This window comes from Engystomops pustulosus, chromosome 6, assembly GCF_040894005.1.
Source record: "Engystomops pustulosus chromosome 6, aEngPut4.maternal, whole genome shotgun sequence".
Taxonomy (NCBI): Eukaryota; Metazoa; Chordata; class Amphibia; order Anura; family Leptodactylidae; genus Engystomops; species Engystomops pustulosus.
In genome coordinates this window covers 173105221-173121139 of record NC_092416.1, presented here as the reverse complement: position 1 = coordinate 173121139, position 15919 = coordinate 173105221, and the positions used below count along the sequence as shown (strand labels likewise).

Here is a 15919-nt window from a genome sequence, read left to right as displayed (position 1 = left end):
GATTTTTCCTGTTGTGTATATACATCTGTATTTTGGTCATAAATACAAGACGTTTTTTACCCGTATGAACACCTATGGCACCGTATCCGTATAAAATACAGAAGGCTGGTAAATGATAACTGGCTGATGACTGGCTGGTAAACAGAATGCACCTCCCACTGATTATGGTATCCCTGGATACTGCACAGAACGTAAATACTGTAGAAAATAGGACATGCAGATTTTTTAACATCTTGCTTACAATGTGGAATGGGATGGGCATATTGCCCTTTATAATGAATAGGCAATGGTGGATTTTCATATAGGCGGTATGGGCGGGCGCCTTGGACCTGGGCCCTATATGAAGATCCGCCATAAGTCTTAAAAAACAAGTCTTTTCCTCTTCCTGCCCGGGCACATACACTAGGACGCGATGGTCCTTTCACCCAGTTACATGTGAATGTTTACCTTATGTATGTATCAGATCCCATGAAATCACAGCAGCCTCCATGGATTCTTACTTCTCCCCATTCTCTGTGAAGGCTGCTTCTTGAATTCTCCATGGAGGCTTCCACGGTCTTAATGAATCTGGTGCACCCTGCACAATCTTACACGTAGTGGTGCACATTGGGGGTCATTTACTAAGGGTTTTTCCAACGTGTTACCCGAATATTTCCAAATTGCGCCGATTTTTCCTGAATTGCCCCGGGTTTTTGGCGCACGCGATCGGATTGTGGCGCATCGGCGCCGGTATGCACGCGACGGCAATCGGGGGGCGTGGCCGAATGAAAAACCGACGGATTCGGAGAAACCGCCGCATTAAAAAAAAGTGTCGCTGGACACGCGCTTACCTTCATCAAAAATAGGATTGTGAACTATGGCGGGCTTTGGCAGACTTCAGCGCAGCAGCGACACCTGGTGGACATCGGAGGAACTGCCTTAGTGAATCGCCGGAAGACCCGAATCCACCGCAGAGAATGCGCCGCTGGATAGAGAATGGACCAGGTAAGTAAATCTGCCCCATTGTCTTAATATTAGTTAATGTGGCCCACAGTCATATAAGTTCCTGCTACCCAGTACAATCCACTATGCTTCACAGGTTTTAAAAATAGTCCCAATAGGCTCTTCCATTATCAATGACATCATCAGCATCAAAAGAGACTTGAGATGACGTTGTCCTCTTCTTGGTCTGTTTTTTGGTCCAGATCAGGTGCCAAATGGAAAATTCTACTCCAAAGCCGAGAGATCTTCTAAAGAAACTTTGATGGTCCATTGTTTTGCTGGCACTGAATGCAGATTTCCAGGAAATGTTTCCAGGTGTTCGGCCTTCAGGGACCTTTATAGTAAGTGTGCTTTATATTCCGAGAGTTCTCAGAAAAGCAGAACATTTCAGGAAAACAAGTTATGTAACATAATGCTGAGCTCAGCAGAACACTGGGTCTGGACTATTATATGTACAATGCTGATCCTCCAGATATATGTATCATATTATATATATTATCATATACAAAAGTGGCGTAGAAGCCCTGAAATAAATGCAAATGATAGCGTATTGTTAGCACTTGTGATTATTTTCCCCTATCTTCACACCAGAGGTCGTGGAGGGGTGTGGAAAGGGGTGCAGTCGGCGGGGGAGTGGGTGTGGCCGGAGGGGGAGTGGGTGCGGCCAACAGGACAGTGAGAGTGGCCGGCGGGGGAGTGGGTGCGCCCGGCGGGGAAGTGGGTGCCGCTGGTGGGGGAGTGGATCAACATGGAGCGTTCCTGATAAACCTGGGACACTTACTCATAGATCCAGGCACCATGACTGTGATAATATTCTTATATTTGTTATCCATGACCACCTTCCTTCTAAAATCAACTTTTAAAATTATATTAATGAGCCTGAAGGGCTCTGGTGGGCCTTTAATCCCCCTCCCTATGTAATCTCACACAGTGGGAAGGGGGGAAGTGCTCCCGCACAGTGCAACAGCCTGTGAAGCTTCAGCAAGGAGCTCTTCAGGCTCATTAGCATCATTTTGAAAGTTGATTTCGGATAACAAATATAAGAAGATTACCAGAGTCACGGTGCCTGGCTCTGTGAGTAAGTGTCCCTGGTTTATCATGATGGGTTTTGTTGGTGGATTTCGTTCAATTACCGAGTCCTTGGTCAGAGTATACTTATGTTTGTGACACATGGAAGTTCTCATCCATCTATTATACTTTGATATATGTATTTGAACCGAGCTCCATTTATTTCACATAATTGATGAGATCACTCCATCTAATGTACCTTCGCTATATCCTCGGCTGTCTCGAAGATTCAACCCACTCGTCTGAATCTGAACAAAGAAGATCGTCGTTGTATCCCCCTCGTAGAAGAATAGTTCTCAGGGACAGTCCTCATTAACAGAAGGAAGACAAGTGTTAGCATCTTGTGGTCGTATGGCTTCTGGAACAGTCTGTGAGTCTTAGATGTGATTTAGGACTAGGACCATAATGTAATCCTGCCATAGCGCTACCATTTCCCAAATCTGTACACAAAAATATGATGGAGGTGTAGCCTATAGATATGGGGTAGTGAAAATGATGGAAAGTATACCTGGACCTGGCCTTATCATATAGACATTTTCAGTGAGAAAGTATCCAACTTCTAAAAGTTGAGAGAAATGGAAAACTTGTATCTTTTCCCAATTCTTTCTTTTTTTTTTTTCTAAAATAAGTTTTCAAAATTGTTTCACATTGATGTAGACACGGGATAACTTGTCTTGTCTTCAGGATATTCATTTAAAGGGAACCTCTCATGGCCATTTGGAACACTAAACCACTCACAAGTCCATATGGACCAGCAGCTTAGTGTCCCAAATTGACAAAAAAAAAAATACTAAAAGGTTATACCTACCTAGAGATGTTGTTGCAGAAGTATACCTTCAGTAGCCCCCTGGGTGACACAGCCTCAGTGGGCCCCTTTGCAGTGAACTCACATGGCAGAATAAAAAATTCAGAAACTAAAACATAAAATATTTTGTGAAAAGATGAATACCAGCTCACCTATCCCTCTGCAATAGGCGCTTATAGTTGGGTCGGCACGGGCCACCTTGCTGCTCAGGTATAATGTAACAATGTTCCAATGCGAAAGAAGGTCACGGTCCAGCCAAGACTCTCCAACTTGACAAATCTTTATTTCAAATACATCATAAAGGGTTCCAATGCATCTTTAGCGTCTACGCGTTTCGAGCGGAGACTCCGCTCTTAATCATGACAAACATATACTGACAAACTATCTTAACACATATTTAAACCTCCCTCCCGATGACGTAACCCCATCCCCTCCCTCTACATCACTTCCGGTCAATCCATGAATATGCATGAGGGGAGGGGGCTGACACAATTTGATTAATCTACATACATACATACATGAGGTCACAGCAAGAACATCTGATGATGTATATTACATTCTGTGAGTTACAGTTGATAAAACCCTTTATTGGGAATTCATGGTCTCCCTCACTATTGGTAAAAAATTGCTTTTTGTTCACCGCAAATTTGCAGGTGGTGCACCTTGGAGCTGCACATTTATAAAATCCTTGTGTTCCTAACCACGTGGTTGTGTTCTGTGTTTTTGACTCATAAAGGGAAGGTGACAACATGTTACCTAGGGTTTTGCCTTTGCGTGAAACAATTCTGTGTCCCTCTGATAATATTTTATTCAAGATGGGATCTGTTTGGAGCAGTGGGATGTTGTTTTGAATAATTTCTGAAATTTGTTTAAATTGGGGACTATATTGAAATACTGCTGTTGGTAAATTTTTAACTGATCTCCCAGTTTTCGTTATATCTTTCGTATTGACCTCTTTGTTTTTGGTCAGGAGAAGCTTTCTTTCCTTTCTGTCCACTCTACTTTCAGTAGTGTCCAAGACGGGTATCCCCTCTTTATGAGTCTATTGCAAATTTTGTGTTTTTCTGTGTTATATAGGCTTTCCGTGTTACAATTACTTTTGCTTCTGGTGAGTTCCCCCACGGGAATTGCTTTTATAGTGTGTGGTGGATGTTGAGATATTGCATGTAGGATCGTATTGCCCGCAGTGGGTTTCCTAAATGTAGATTTAGGAAAGCCCTCCATAGCAAGATCTAAGAAGGTAATTTTATTCTCACGTGTATGTGATGTAAACCGTAGGTTGAACTCATTGTCATTTAAATAATTAATGAACACTGGTATGGCAGGCACATCTCCAGTCCAAATGATAAGGAGATCGTCGATGTACCTGCCATACCAGTGCACATCGTGGAGAGATTGGATTGTCATGGCCAAAGATGACTTTCTCCTCCCACCAGGCCATGGTGAGATTGGCCAGCGATGGGGAAAATTTAGCCCCCATGCTGACTCCCTTCAGTTGGATATGAAAGGAGTTGTCAAACATGAAAAAATTGTGGGTCAATAAATATAAACAAACATCCATTACATATTCCTTGAATTCTCTGTTGTGGTTGGTATATTTGTCTAAATGGAACCCCAAGGCGGTAAGGGCAATATTGTGGGGGATCGAAGGATACAGGGAGACCACATCACATGTGAGCCAGTGAAAGTCACTGGACCATATAACATCCTCTAATGATGACAGCACATCCCGGGAGTCCTGAAGATATCCCTGAGTTCTATGAACCAGCGGTTGTAAAATCATATCTAACCAACTGCATAAGTGTTCATTAAGTGTGCCTATGCCAAAGACAATGGGCCTCATCGGGGGTGGTGTAATGCCCTCATGCGTATGGGGCAGATTTACTTACCCGGCCCATTCGCGATCCAGCGGCGCGTTCTCTGAACAGGATTCGGGTCCGGACGGGATTTATGAAGGTAGTTCCTCCGCCGTTGACCAGGTGGTGCTGCTGCGCTGAAAATCATCTGAACGCGCCAGAATACACCGAGCTGGACCAGGTGAAGGTAAGCGCTTCCCAAGCGACACATTTTTCGTTTTTTAAATGCAGCAGTTTTTCCGAATACGTCGGGTTTCCGTTCGGCCACGCCCCCCGATTTCCGTCGCGTGCATGCCGGCGACGATGTGCCACAATCCGGTCGCGTGCGCCAAAATCCCAGGGCAATTCAGGTACAATCGGCGCAAATCGGAAATATTCGGGTAACACGTCGGGAAAATGCGAATCGGGCCCTTAACAAATGACCCCCTATGGGTTTATCAACTGCCATATGTTCTGCTTGAGTTTCTATAAAGATTCCCAAACTCACTCCCTCCATTAAAATTGTGTCAAGCTTTTTTTTTAAATGTATTGTGGGGGTTTTCAGTGACCTTTCTATAAGTATTGGTATCGCTTAGGATAAACAAAATCTGTTCCTGGTACATGTTTTTATCCATAAGGACAACCGAACCACCTTTGTCTGTTGGTAAGGTTGTCCTAAACTGCCCTGATGTTTCTGATGAATTGACAAGGTTTCAGAAATATTGTGATGTTGTAATCCATCAAAACATCCACCATTCCCTAAATATCATAATTAAGGCCTCCTAGTCCCAAAAAGTTGTGCTGCAGATAAATGCAATCTAGTTTGGCCTCTTGTCAGGGCCGGCTCCAGACTTCAGTAGGCCCCTGGGCGACAAAGCCTCAGTGGGCCCCTTTGCAGTGAACTCATGTGGCTGCATTAAAAATTCTGAAACTAACACAGACCCCTGTTCCCTAAAATATTCCCTAGTTTATCATCCCAAACAGCCCCCTCATGGGTATTTTATATAAAGCCCCTCTCACCCCTTATGGATTAATTACATCCAGTCCCTCTCACCCCCATTGATTCCTTATGTACAGCCTTATGTCGGCCCCCCCAGCAGCTCTGGGCCCCCAACACTTGTCCAGGAAAGCCCAGTGCTGACGCCGGCCCTGCAGCTCGTGGTCCACTGCCAGACCTTGTCCAAAGAGAATCTCTAGGGTGAGATAACCTCTTGTAAGGTGATGACTGTGCTGTAGGGTCTAATGGAGACATGAGATTACTGAGGATAGTGATTCTGCATTCTCCGTTTGTAAGAACCCAAGACAACGGGGGGGGATAGATGTGTTGATTGTGAGATTATATCTGTTTACTCAGTACTCAGTTTCTAATGCCTGTTCTCCCCGGAGAATACACTGCTAGTAATTTCCCCAAATACAACCTCCTCCAGCTGCTCCCCAGTGTTCAGACCTCGCCCCTCCCTTATGGAGTATCATCTCAAGCAGCCCTGCTGCCGAGCTAATGGCTTGTGATGGCTGGGAAAACACTGCTGGAGTATGGAGCGGAGAGCGGACCTGTTGGGAATGTCAATGAGGAGGAATCTCTTTATTTCTCTGTCTCACCTGCCAACTCGATATCTCAAAGCTCGGCAGGTTGTGCCGACACGAGTAATGTCAGCATCAGATAGCGGTACACAGGCGCAGCGCATCTTTTATTAATGCCAGACAAGATAAAAAGAAGATTATTGACTATTGCATGAAAATGTAGAACGTTATTTACAGGGGCCATTGGATTGTTCAATAGAATTGGGGCGCTTTATGTTCTTTCCATTATTTTCTATTCATCTTTTTGTTTTGTTTTTTTTCTCTACACTTTAGAAAAATTCCTACTTGTTTGAAGGGCCCCTTGACAATAAAGTCATAACAAAATGTTTTCCTGCTTGGATATTTAGTGTGACAGTAAGACATCGGTCTTTAATTTACTTGTAGAGCCCCTACAGGCCAATTTAAGCAGTACACAAAGTCCATTTAAAGGAAATCTACCACCAGGATGAAGGATCGTAAACCAAGCACACTAACATACTGGTGTGTGCACCCTCTGGCAGGATCCGCTCTTCTTTAAGTTTCTTATGCCCTGGTTTTAAAGGGAAAAAAAAGCTTTAAAATTATGCAAATGAGCCTAAGGGTCTCCAGGCTCCATTAATACCTATGGAGTCTGGAGTCCCACATAATCATTTGCATAATTTTTTAAAGCCTTTATTTGTGAAAACCAGACCATAAAATGTAACATGTAACATACGTAACATACGTAACATATGTAACATACAAATAAAATGAGGTAAGTATTTTACTTACCTGTCCACGAAGTGAAGTAGTTCTAACACCAATATCAGCATTAAATCAATTTCGGAGACTGCCTATGGAATCTGGGTCCTTGTAGATGGTCCAGGGAATTAAAATCTGTTAATTCCCTGCACGGGAGATAGAAAAAAAATCCACTTGGTGGCGCCGTACCGATCCAAAAAACAGAGATATTTTATTGTTTAAAACAACAAAGTTCCAAAAATAAAGTAAATAATCTTTACTACAGGCGGTCCCGGGGTTACATACAAGATAGGTTTTGAAGGTTTGTGCTTAAGTTTAATTTGTATGCAAGTTGAAACTGTATAGTTTATAATTGTAACTCCAGACAAAAAATTTTTTTGTCTCAGTGACAATTGGAGTTTCCAAATTTTTTGCTGTCATGGGACCCAGGATTATCAATAAAGCTTCATTACAGACACTTTACAGCTGATAATTGCTCCAAAGAGCTTCACGGGAGGTCACAGTGGCCAGACAGAGGGGTCCGTCTTTAACTAGGGGTCGTCTGTAAGTCGGGTGTCTTTAAGTAGGGGACCACCTGTATTACGTATCTACAGGTTATCCCTAAGGATATAACAAACCAAGCAGAGATGCATTTCTAGCTCATACAGAGCCCATCATCAGTCCAGGTCTCTTGATAAGGAGAGTGATTGGAGGGGGACATATGTAATGATGGAATCAAGTAGAAATTTACTGGAATAGAAATTTATTTGAAAGGAAATCTACTATGAAAATCCATCCTGATAAACCAGGGACATTACTCATAGATCCAGACACAAGGACTGTGGGAATCTTATATTTGTTATCCATGGCCTCCTTCCTTCTAGAATCAACTTTTACCATTATGCTAATAAGGGGGTGTTACCAATGTCCCTCCGTACTTGTAGCGTCACAGGCTGTTACACTATGCAGGAGAACTTTCCTGTGCATAGATATGAAATTTCCCCTGCTGCTAAGTTTACAACAGTCAGAGGGAAGAGACAAAGTGCTGAGAGAGCAGGGGGAGACTGTGTAACAACATGTGAATCTGCTGCACGGAGGGACTCTGGTAACATTCCCCAGAGCCTTTCAGGCTCATTAGCATAACTTTAAAAGTTGATTTTAGAAGGAAGGAGGCAATGGGTTACAAATATTAAAAGTCATAGCACTTGGATCTATGAGTAAGTGTCCCTGGTTTATTATGATGGATTTTCATGGAAGATTTCCTTTAAGGCTATAAGATATATATATATATATATATATATATATATATATATATATATATATATATTCTTTCCCAGATTGAAAAATGTGAGGAACTGATTACTAGATTTCTACTTAATCACGCACTTACCCTCCACACTCTACAGCCACCACCTACCAATAGTTGGACTGTTGGAGAATGTATATTATTATCCTCAAACCATCAACACACTAAACCGGACTATAGAGAATACATGGAGCAGATTTATTGAGGTTTAAGGCTTTAATACAAATATATAAAAGAGACAAAATAATATAACAAAAAGACACAATGGTTAGTACTGGGATCTCTTCTTCATGGTGGAGGATCAAGTGGTCCACACCAGAGGACTATGAGGTTCGTGGTGAGGTCTCCGCTCATGGATCACTGGATGGGACAGATAGACCCACATATGGGCGAGGTCTCTAGAGGATAGTGCTAGGAAGCCTCAGCGGCTGTGGTCACTTTCGCAAATTTTTGTACTCCTCTTCGGCCACCCAATGAGCCACTAATTATATGTCAAACCCATTGGTGCAAGAGTTATTCCACGTTACTCTGCCACCCGCTCCCTATCACCATAGTAGTAGCCATCACCAGTCAATGATTGGTGAAATAAATTCATTCAAAAATACATTTTATGAAAATTTTTTAAAAAGTAGAGAGAGCAAATCTGAGATCCAAGTTCAGTCGTAGATCAGAACCCACATACATCAGAAGCAAGGATGTCTGGGTAATCCCTGTTCCATTGTGGCCAGTCCTTATACCTTTAATAGAAGAGGGTCAGTCCTGCGGCTTCTGCTTCTCGTTGGTTGTTTTAACACAGAATTCCCTTGATCGTATATCCGCCTGAAATAATAAAAAAAAGCATTAAAAAATGTCATTATAGAGAAGAATTTAATAAATTACTATCTATATGCTAATTAGCTCCTTTGTGCAACAGGGGCGGAGCAATGTCTGCTGGTGCACCCGATCCCTTCCATCCTTCCCAGTTCCATTTTGTTTCGTTTTATGTATACTTTCATCGAAGGATATCAACAAGGGAGGCAAATTGTGTCGAAATTAGGAATTCGGTAAACCTCCTGAAAAATAACATGCCCACTTTTAAAAACTTCTTTTGAGGGAACCAGTCACCAGGTTTTACCCCACTAAACTACTACCTCAGGTAGGGGATGAAAAGTCCTTCCTAGAATTCACACTTTTATGTGACATCTCACCTGTTTACCTATAAAAATCCCTTCTGAAGTCAGGCAAATATGACTCTTCTCACCTCATTTTTTCACGTAACAGTCAAGTTTAGTGATTGCAGGGGTAGTGCCACTTCAGAAACCTCTATCTTTGGTTCTATTGTACCTTGTTTCATATTAAAGATAATGGGGGTCATTTACTAAGGGCCCGATTCGCTTTTTCCCGACGTGTTACCCGAATATTTCCAATTTGCGCCGATTGTACCTGAATTGCCCCGGGATTTTGGCGCACGCGATCGGATTGTGGCGCATCGGCACCGGCATGCGCGCGATGGAAATCGGGGGCGTGGCCGAACGAAAAACCACCGCATTTAAGAACGGAAAATGTGTCACTCGGGAAGCGCTTACCTTCACTCAGCCCGAGCCGGTGAAGTCCAGCGCGTTCAGATGCTTTTCAGCGCAGCAGCGCCACCTGGTGGACGGCGGAGGAACTACCTTATTAAATCCCGGCCGGACCAGAATCCAGCGCAGAGAGCGCACCGCTGGATCGCGAATGGACCGCGTAAGTAAATCTGCCCCAATAAGCTTATCTTTCAGAAGCCATCAGGTTTACGGTTCTGTGAGCTACAGAACTGGACACACAGGCAGTTAAAAATAGGCAGAAACTGGTATTTTATTTGGAGCTCACATTACCAACTATGGGGGTCATTTACTAAGGGACCGAATCGCGTTTTTACGGCGGGTTACCAAAATTTTTCAGTTTTGCGCCTCTTTTCCCTGAATTGCCCCGGGTTTTTGGCGCATGCGATCGGATTGTGGCACACCGGCGCCGGCGTGCACGCAACGGAAATCGGGGGTCGAGACCTAAGAAAACCCGACGGATGCAGAAGAACCGCCGCATTTAAAAAAAAAAAAAAAGTGTCGCTTGACACGCACTTACCTGCACCCAGCCTGGCTTGGTGAACATCAGTGCACTCCGATGGAATTTAGCGCAGCAGCGACACCTGGTGGACATCGGAGGAACTGCCTTAGTGAAGCGCCGGAAGACCCGAATCCTCCACAGAGAACGCGCCACTGGATCGCGAATGGACCGGGTAAGTAAATCTGCCCCAATGTCTTTAGGTGTCGGTATCTCTGGTTCTGTAGATCACAGGACCATATCCCTGAGTTTCTTATCTTTAATATGACATAAAAATCATGTCTCTTGGTACTACAGAACCAAAGCTACAGTAGACTCTAATGCTTCTACAATGACACTTTCCCTGCCAAAACTGAACTTGACTCATCTCTTATGAAAATCAGGTGAGACGATTTTTTTTATCAGTTAATGGGTGAGATTTGATATATAAGATGGAATTTCCTCCTCTACCTATGGGTTTAATAGGGTAAAACCTTGTGACAGGTTCCCTTTAACTTATGAAAAACCTTTATAAAAGTAAAAATTCAAATATGTCCTTTATGTCCATGTCTACATGCAAATATATAAAAATTCGTGTATATAAAGGATTCGGGTCTTCCGGCGATTCACTAAGGTCGTGCGCCCGATGTCCACCAGGTTTCGCTGAAGGCCGCCGGAGTTGACCATCCTATGCTGGGTGCAGGAAAGCGCGTGTCAAGCGACACATTTTTTTTTTCAAATACCGCATTTTTTCCGATGGCCACGCCCCCCGATTTCCGTTGCATGCATGCCGGCGCCGATGCACCACAATCCGATCGCGTGCACCAAAAACCAGGGGCCAATTCGGCACAAACCAGTAAACCCCCATTGGATGACGAAAAAGAGCGATTCGGGCCCTTAGTAAATGACCCCCATTGGATCAAGGAGGCAAGATGAAGTGCTCTGCGTAGCGCAAAGCGAGTTGTCCTTCACGTATACTTTTCCCCTAAGCTCCATGTCCCTCCCTGTGTCACATGTATGTTTTTATGAAGAAGTAAATAAAGAAAAGACGTTTTATTTGGTGGTGAGTGCCAACTTTTTTCCTATTTATGAAATATGCCAAAAGGGAGGGTCTGGAAAGGAGCAGTCCCCCCCCCACCCTTGGGAAACATGTGACCTTTTCAAATATATGAATAACTCCCCACACTCAGGATTAGCTGTAGAGGAGCAGGGGGCGTCGCTTAGCCAAGTGATGGGTGTTTTCATATATTTGAAAAGGTCACATGGAGGAGCTGTTTCCCAAGGGTGGGGGGGGGGGGGACTGCTCCTTTCCAGAACCTCCCTTTTGGCAACTGCCTAGTCACACAGCAGATGCTAATGAAAGGTACAATAAAACATATCTTTTTTCTGTAAAACCAATTTTTTTATACAAAAACACTTTGGCAGTGTATGTGCTATGCTCTGTGGGGACTGGGGGAGTGCTAAAAATGGGTCTCCTGGTGACAGGTTCCCTTTAAGTTAGAGCATCAACATTATGCTATGTCACTAGCCATTCACGCAATATAGTCCATTATTGCAATATATCCCTTTGGTGAAATCTGTGGATGGTGCCCCTTTCCACACTACAACTACATTGACAGTAGCTGGCCGTGATCTATATAATATAACTAGTAGCATTTACAGAAAGTACAACATGATGTATTAAACTTGATGGTGAAGAAGGGTGGTGGAAAAGTAGCAAAGTTCTGTAAAGTCCCCTCACTGATAATTGTGCATTAGGACAGATGACAATAGGGACCCATTATTGATAAGGTTCTATAATACTTACAGGTGTAGGTGGTAGTGCAGGCAGTGATCTTTCTAGCAGTTTCACCAATATGTTTGTAGGGACACAGAATAAAGAAATCTACATTTTCAATCTCCTTCCTCAAGTTAAAGGGGTATTCTCGTCTGGGCATTCACATTCAGTTTCAATAATCTTCCATATATAAACATTTCTTCAATTGGATGTTATTAAAAAAAATGTTCCTGTGTGAAGATAATTTCCTATAAACATAGCCATGTAGTCCCTTAGAAACGAGATAGCTTCCTCGGTTACGACCACGTCACACTCTGGCAGCGGTGGCGAGACATGCGCTATTGAGTCCTGTCTGACCTCCTGGATTCAGTGATCATTACCACAGGACGGCTGTGGGACCTGCTGGACTTTTCATATACCAAAACCTTTTTGTTTATTTGTGCAATCTCTCAGACAGAGGTGGTCGTATCCGAGGAAGCTCATTTCTAAGGGATAAAATGACTACACTTATGAGAAATTATCTTCACACAGGAACATTTTTTTTAATAACATCTAATTGAAGAAATGTTTATATATGGCAGATTTATCAAACTGAATGTGAATACCCAGACGAGAACACCCCTTTAAGGCCAGAAACCTGAAATTTAATAAGCTTTCCAAAGAGCCACAACAATTTTGAAAAGGTGATTTAAATGGTGTACATTTGCGTTGCCTGGGATAGTAAATAATTGCTCGTAGCTGTAACAAAATAGAATGGGTTAACAAAAAAATATTTTAAATGTATTTCTCTCTCTCTAACTCTCTCTCTGTGACTGTCTCTTTATGTTTGACTGTCTCAGACTGTTTCTTTGAGACTGTTTCTGTCTTTCTCTGACTTCAGTTTTCTCTGACTGTCACTGATCGTCTCTGATGGTCTCTGACTATGGTTTTTTCTGTCTATCTCTTTCTCCGACTGTCTGTCTCTGACTGGCCCTTTGTCTATGGGAAGATTTATCAGAGGTGTCTGAGAGCAGAACTGTTATAGTTGCCCATGGCAACCAATAAGAGCTCCAGTTTCATTTTCCAACATCTGTTTATAAAATTACAGCTGAGCTCTGGAACAGTTTTACCTCAGACTTTTCAAATAAATCTCCCCCTATCTCTGTATCCGTATCCATATAACCTCACACATAAGCTGTCTTATACTCATTGTGGGATATTTATCAGAAGTATCTGCGATAAAATTGTTCTAGTTGCCCACGGAAACCAATCAGAGATCAGCTTTCATTTTATAAACTGCTGGGGGGAAATGATAGCTGAGCTTTGATTCGTTGAAATGGAAAACTGGATCAGTTTTTCCTCAGACTTTCTAATAAATCTCCTCCTGGCTCTGTCTATATCCCTATCCATCTTACCTCACACATAAGTGTCTTATACTCATTTCTTATAGTAACCAATCACAGCTCAGAGCTCATATTAATGACCTGTGGCAGAACAGCAACCAATCACGGCTCAGCTTCCAACTGCTCCTGTATATGGTGGGTAATAAGTAGATTTTGGAAAGTGCGGGGTGAAAATTTTGCCTGAAAATCGAGTCTGTGACGTTCCCTGAGTCACAGAGAAAGGCAAATTGTAAATGTGACGGAGCAGATTCCTTTAGACATACATACAATACATACATACACATATATACACACATACCCACACACAAGTATATACAAGTATATGAAGGAGTTTTGAGCTCCGGATACCCCGCTGGTCACGCAGGGTGTATAAGGAATCATAGGCCTCCCTCTGCTGGTATCAGGAGCGGTGAGGACTCGGCACAGCTGCCGCTACTTTGAAGCTCTCCGCCTGTCAATGTTGATTAACTAATGAGTCCATCGGCATCACACGGGTTTATCTAGCGGAGAGTTGCATCTTCATTCATCTAATTCACAGAATAAAGACGGAGAGGAGTGTGAAATAAACATTAAAGGGAAGCTGAATGGGTAATTTAGATCACACAGCAGACAAGATGGTGAAAGAAGAAAAGACTCCAACGGGGAAAACCTCTTGGGGAGTCACGAAGACAAAGGACAAAGAACAACATTTATCTTGCAAGTCAATTGTTCCAGATCAAGAAAAAACGAAGTGATGTTCTAATGCTTTATGCAAGATGATAACGATGGAGAATTTTGAAGACCTTTATTCAGTCTTTAGCTCTTCCACCTCCTTTCGTAATGGTCCCACCCAAAGTTCTGTATCCCAAGTTGTACAATCATAAAATAATAATTATGCATATGATCCATCACGGACAACACTTCTCTTATCGAGCTGGTCTATGAAAATCAAACGCGCTGTGAAATATGGGAGGAGATGGAAGTCTGCATACACCATTTATCAGAAATGTCATGTATATAGGCCCTTAAAGGGGTATTCAATTCTTGACCAGGATATAACTTGTTACTATTTTGGGGTGGAGGGCTGTTCACTTTAGATCCATAAAACAAAAATGCATAGGTACCATAGTTATCGTTCTAGATAAAGGTTAAGGGTGAAGACACACATGGCGTTTTTGGGCCGTTTTTGGGCCGTTTTTACTAAGTGCGTTATCAGATTGTTTTTTTTGAAAACGCATGCGTTTTTGTCAGTTTTTCCGAAATTGCGCAATGAAAAACGGACAAAAACGCATGCGTTTTCAAAAAACGGATGCGTTTTTTAACGCATGCTTTTTTAACGATCTGAAAACGCACTTAGTAAAAACGGCCCAAAAATGCCATGTGTGTCTTCACCCTAAAGTCGTGATTAGGGAGGCTAGTTTTTAATGCATGCAGAATGATGCCCAAGTCAAGACAATTTATAGGAGCCCTGTAAATGAGACTTATCTGCTGTAAATGGGACCTTCAATTGAAAAAAATAAGGTAATGGCTGACCTCAGAAAGAATCAACAACTCCACTGGCAAGAATGGGGTTGACTATGGTGCCACCGCACTGACTGGAGAGGCACTCTACCTATTGGTTGGGAACATTGGAGAAATTCAATGGGGGAGATTCATTATCCTTTCTCCATGGAAAGTGGGCGGAGCAGATGGCAGGCAGGGGGGCAAGAACGCCCAGCCTGCTGACATCAGAAAGAATCAACACTGACCCCACTCCGTAGGCAACAATGGGGTTGACTATAGTGCCACCGCTCCGACTTGAGAACCACTCTACCTATTGGTTGGGGACATTGGAGAGATTCATTGGAGGAGATTCATTGTGCCTTCTTCTTGGATAGCGGGCATGGAAGGGGGCCATTCGAATTGCTGGCCGGGGTGTAAACACCCATCGCACCACATTTACCAGAAAACCAGTGGTTCACTACAGCAAAAAAACTCCACCAGTTCAGTTCTCTTAGTCTTGGCAAAGTGTTCGTGGAGAATGGAATAAGGAAGTGGACTGGCATGTTAAAAATGTAACATGCCCAAATATTCCATGCGCCCAAAACCAGTGTCAGGATACCACTATCCAAACTGGATGGTCAACCAGTGCAACCAAAATGTACGGTTTTCTCTCTGTGCTATAGCTCAACATTGGCTTTAGTTGTTCTTTGAAGTGTTGCCATTTGTATATTGCTTTGCAGTGAATTATTTCTTTGTCCAGGGTTACAATTTCTGCAATTTTCTTATATGTTTTGGGTTATTCAGCCCTGGACAGATATTGTTACTTATTGCACTCTGGAATCCTCGGATAAAGTGTTCATATGGGAGCCATGTATTGGGAGGGTTTAATTCTCTCTGAAAGAGATGGATAACAAGTAAGGTTACCCTAAAAGACTCTCACATATAGATCCCTGTGTTCTGTATGGTTAG

The 15919-nt window shown here is 42.8% G+C and overlaps 1 protein-coding gene across 1 annotated transcript in view; it reads right to left on the bottom strand.

Moving 5' to 3' along the window:
• Positions 1 to 8467: 8467 nt before the first annotated feature.
• The window catches only part of ENDOV (endonuclease V), a 54725-nt gene continuing 47273 nt past the window's right edge, over positions 8468 to 15919 (bottom strand). The window contains exon 9 of the mRNA XM_072113561.1: positions 8468 to 9094. Coding sequence (XP_071969662.1) covers positions 9029 to 9094 — 66 coding nt within the window. The 3' untranslated portion in view covers positions 8468 to 9028. The remainder of the gene's footprint in view (positions 9095 to 15919) is intronic.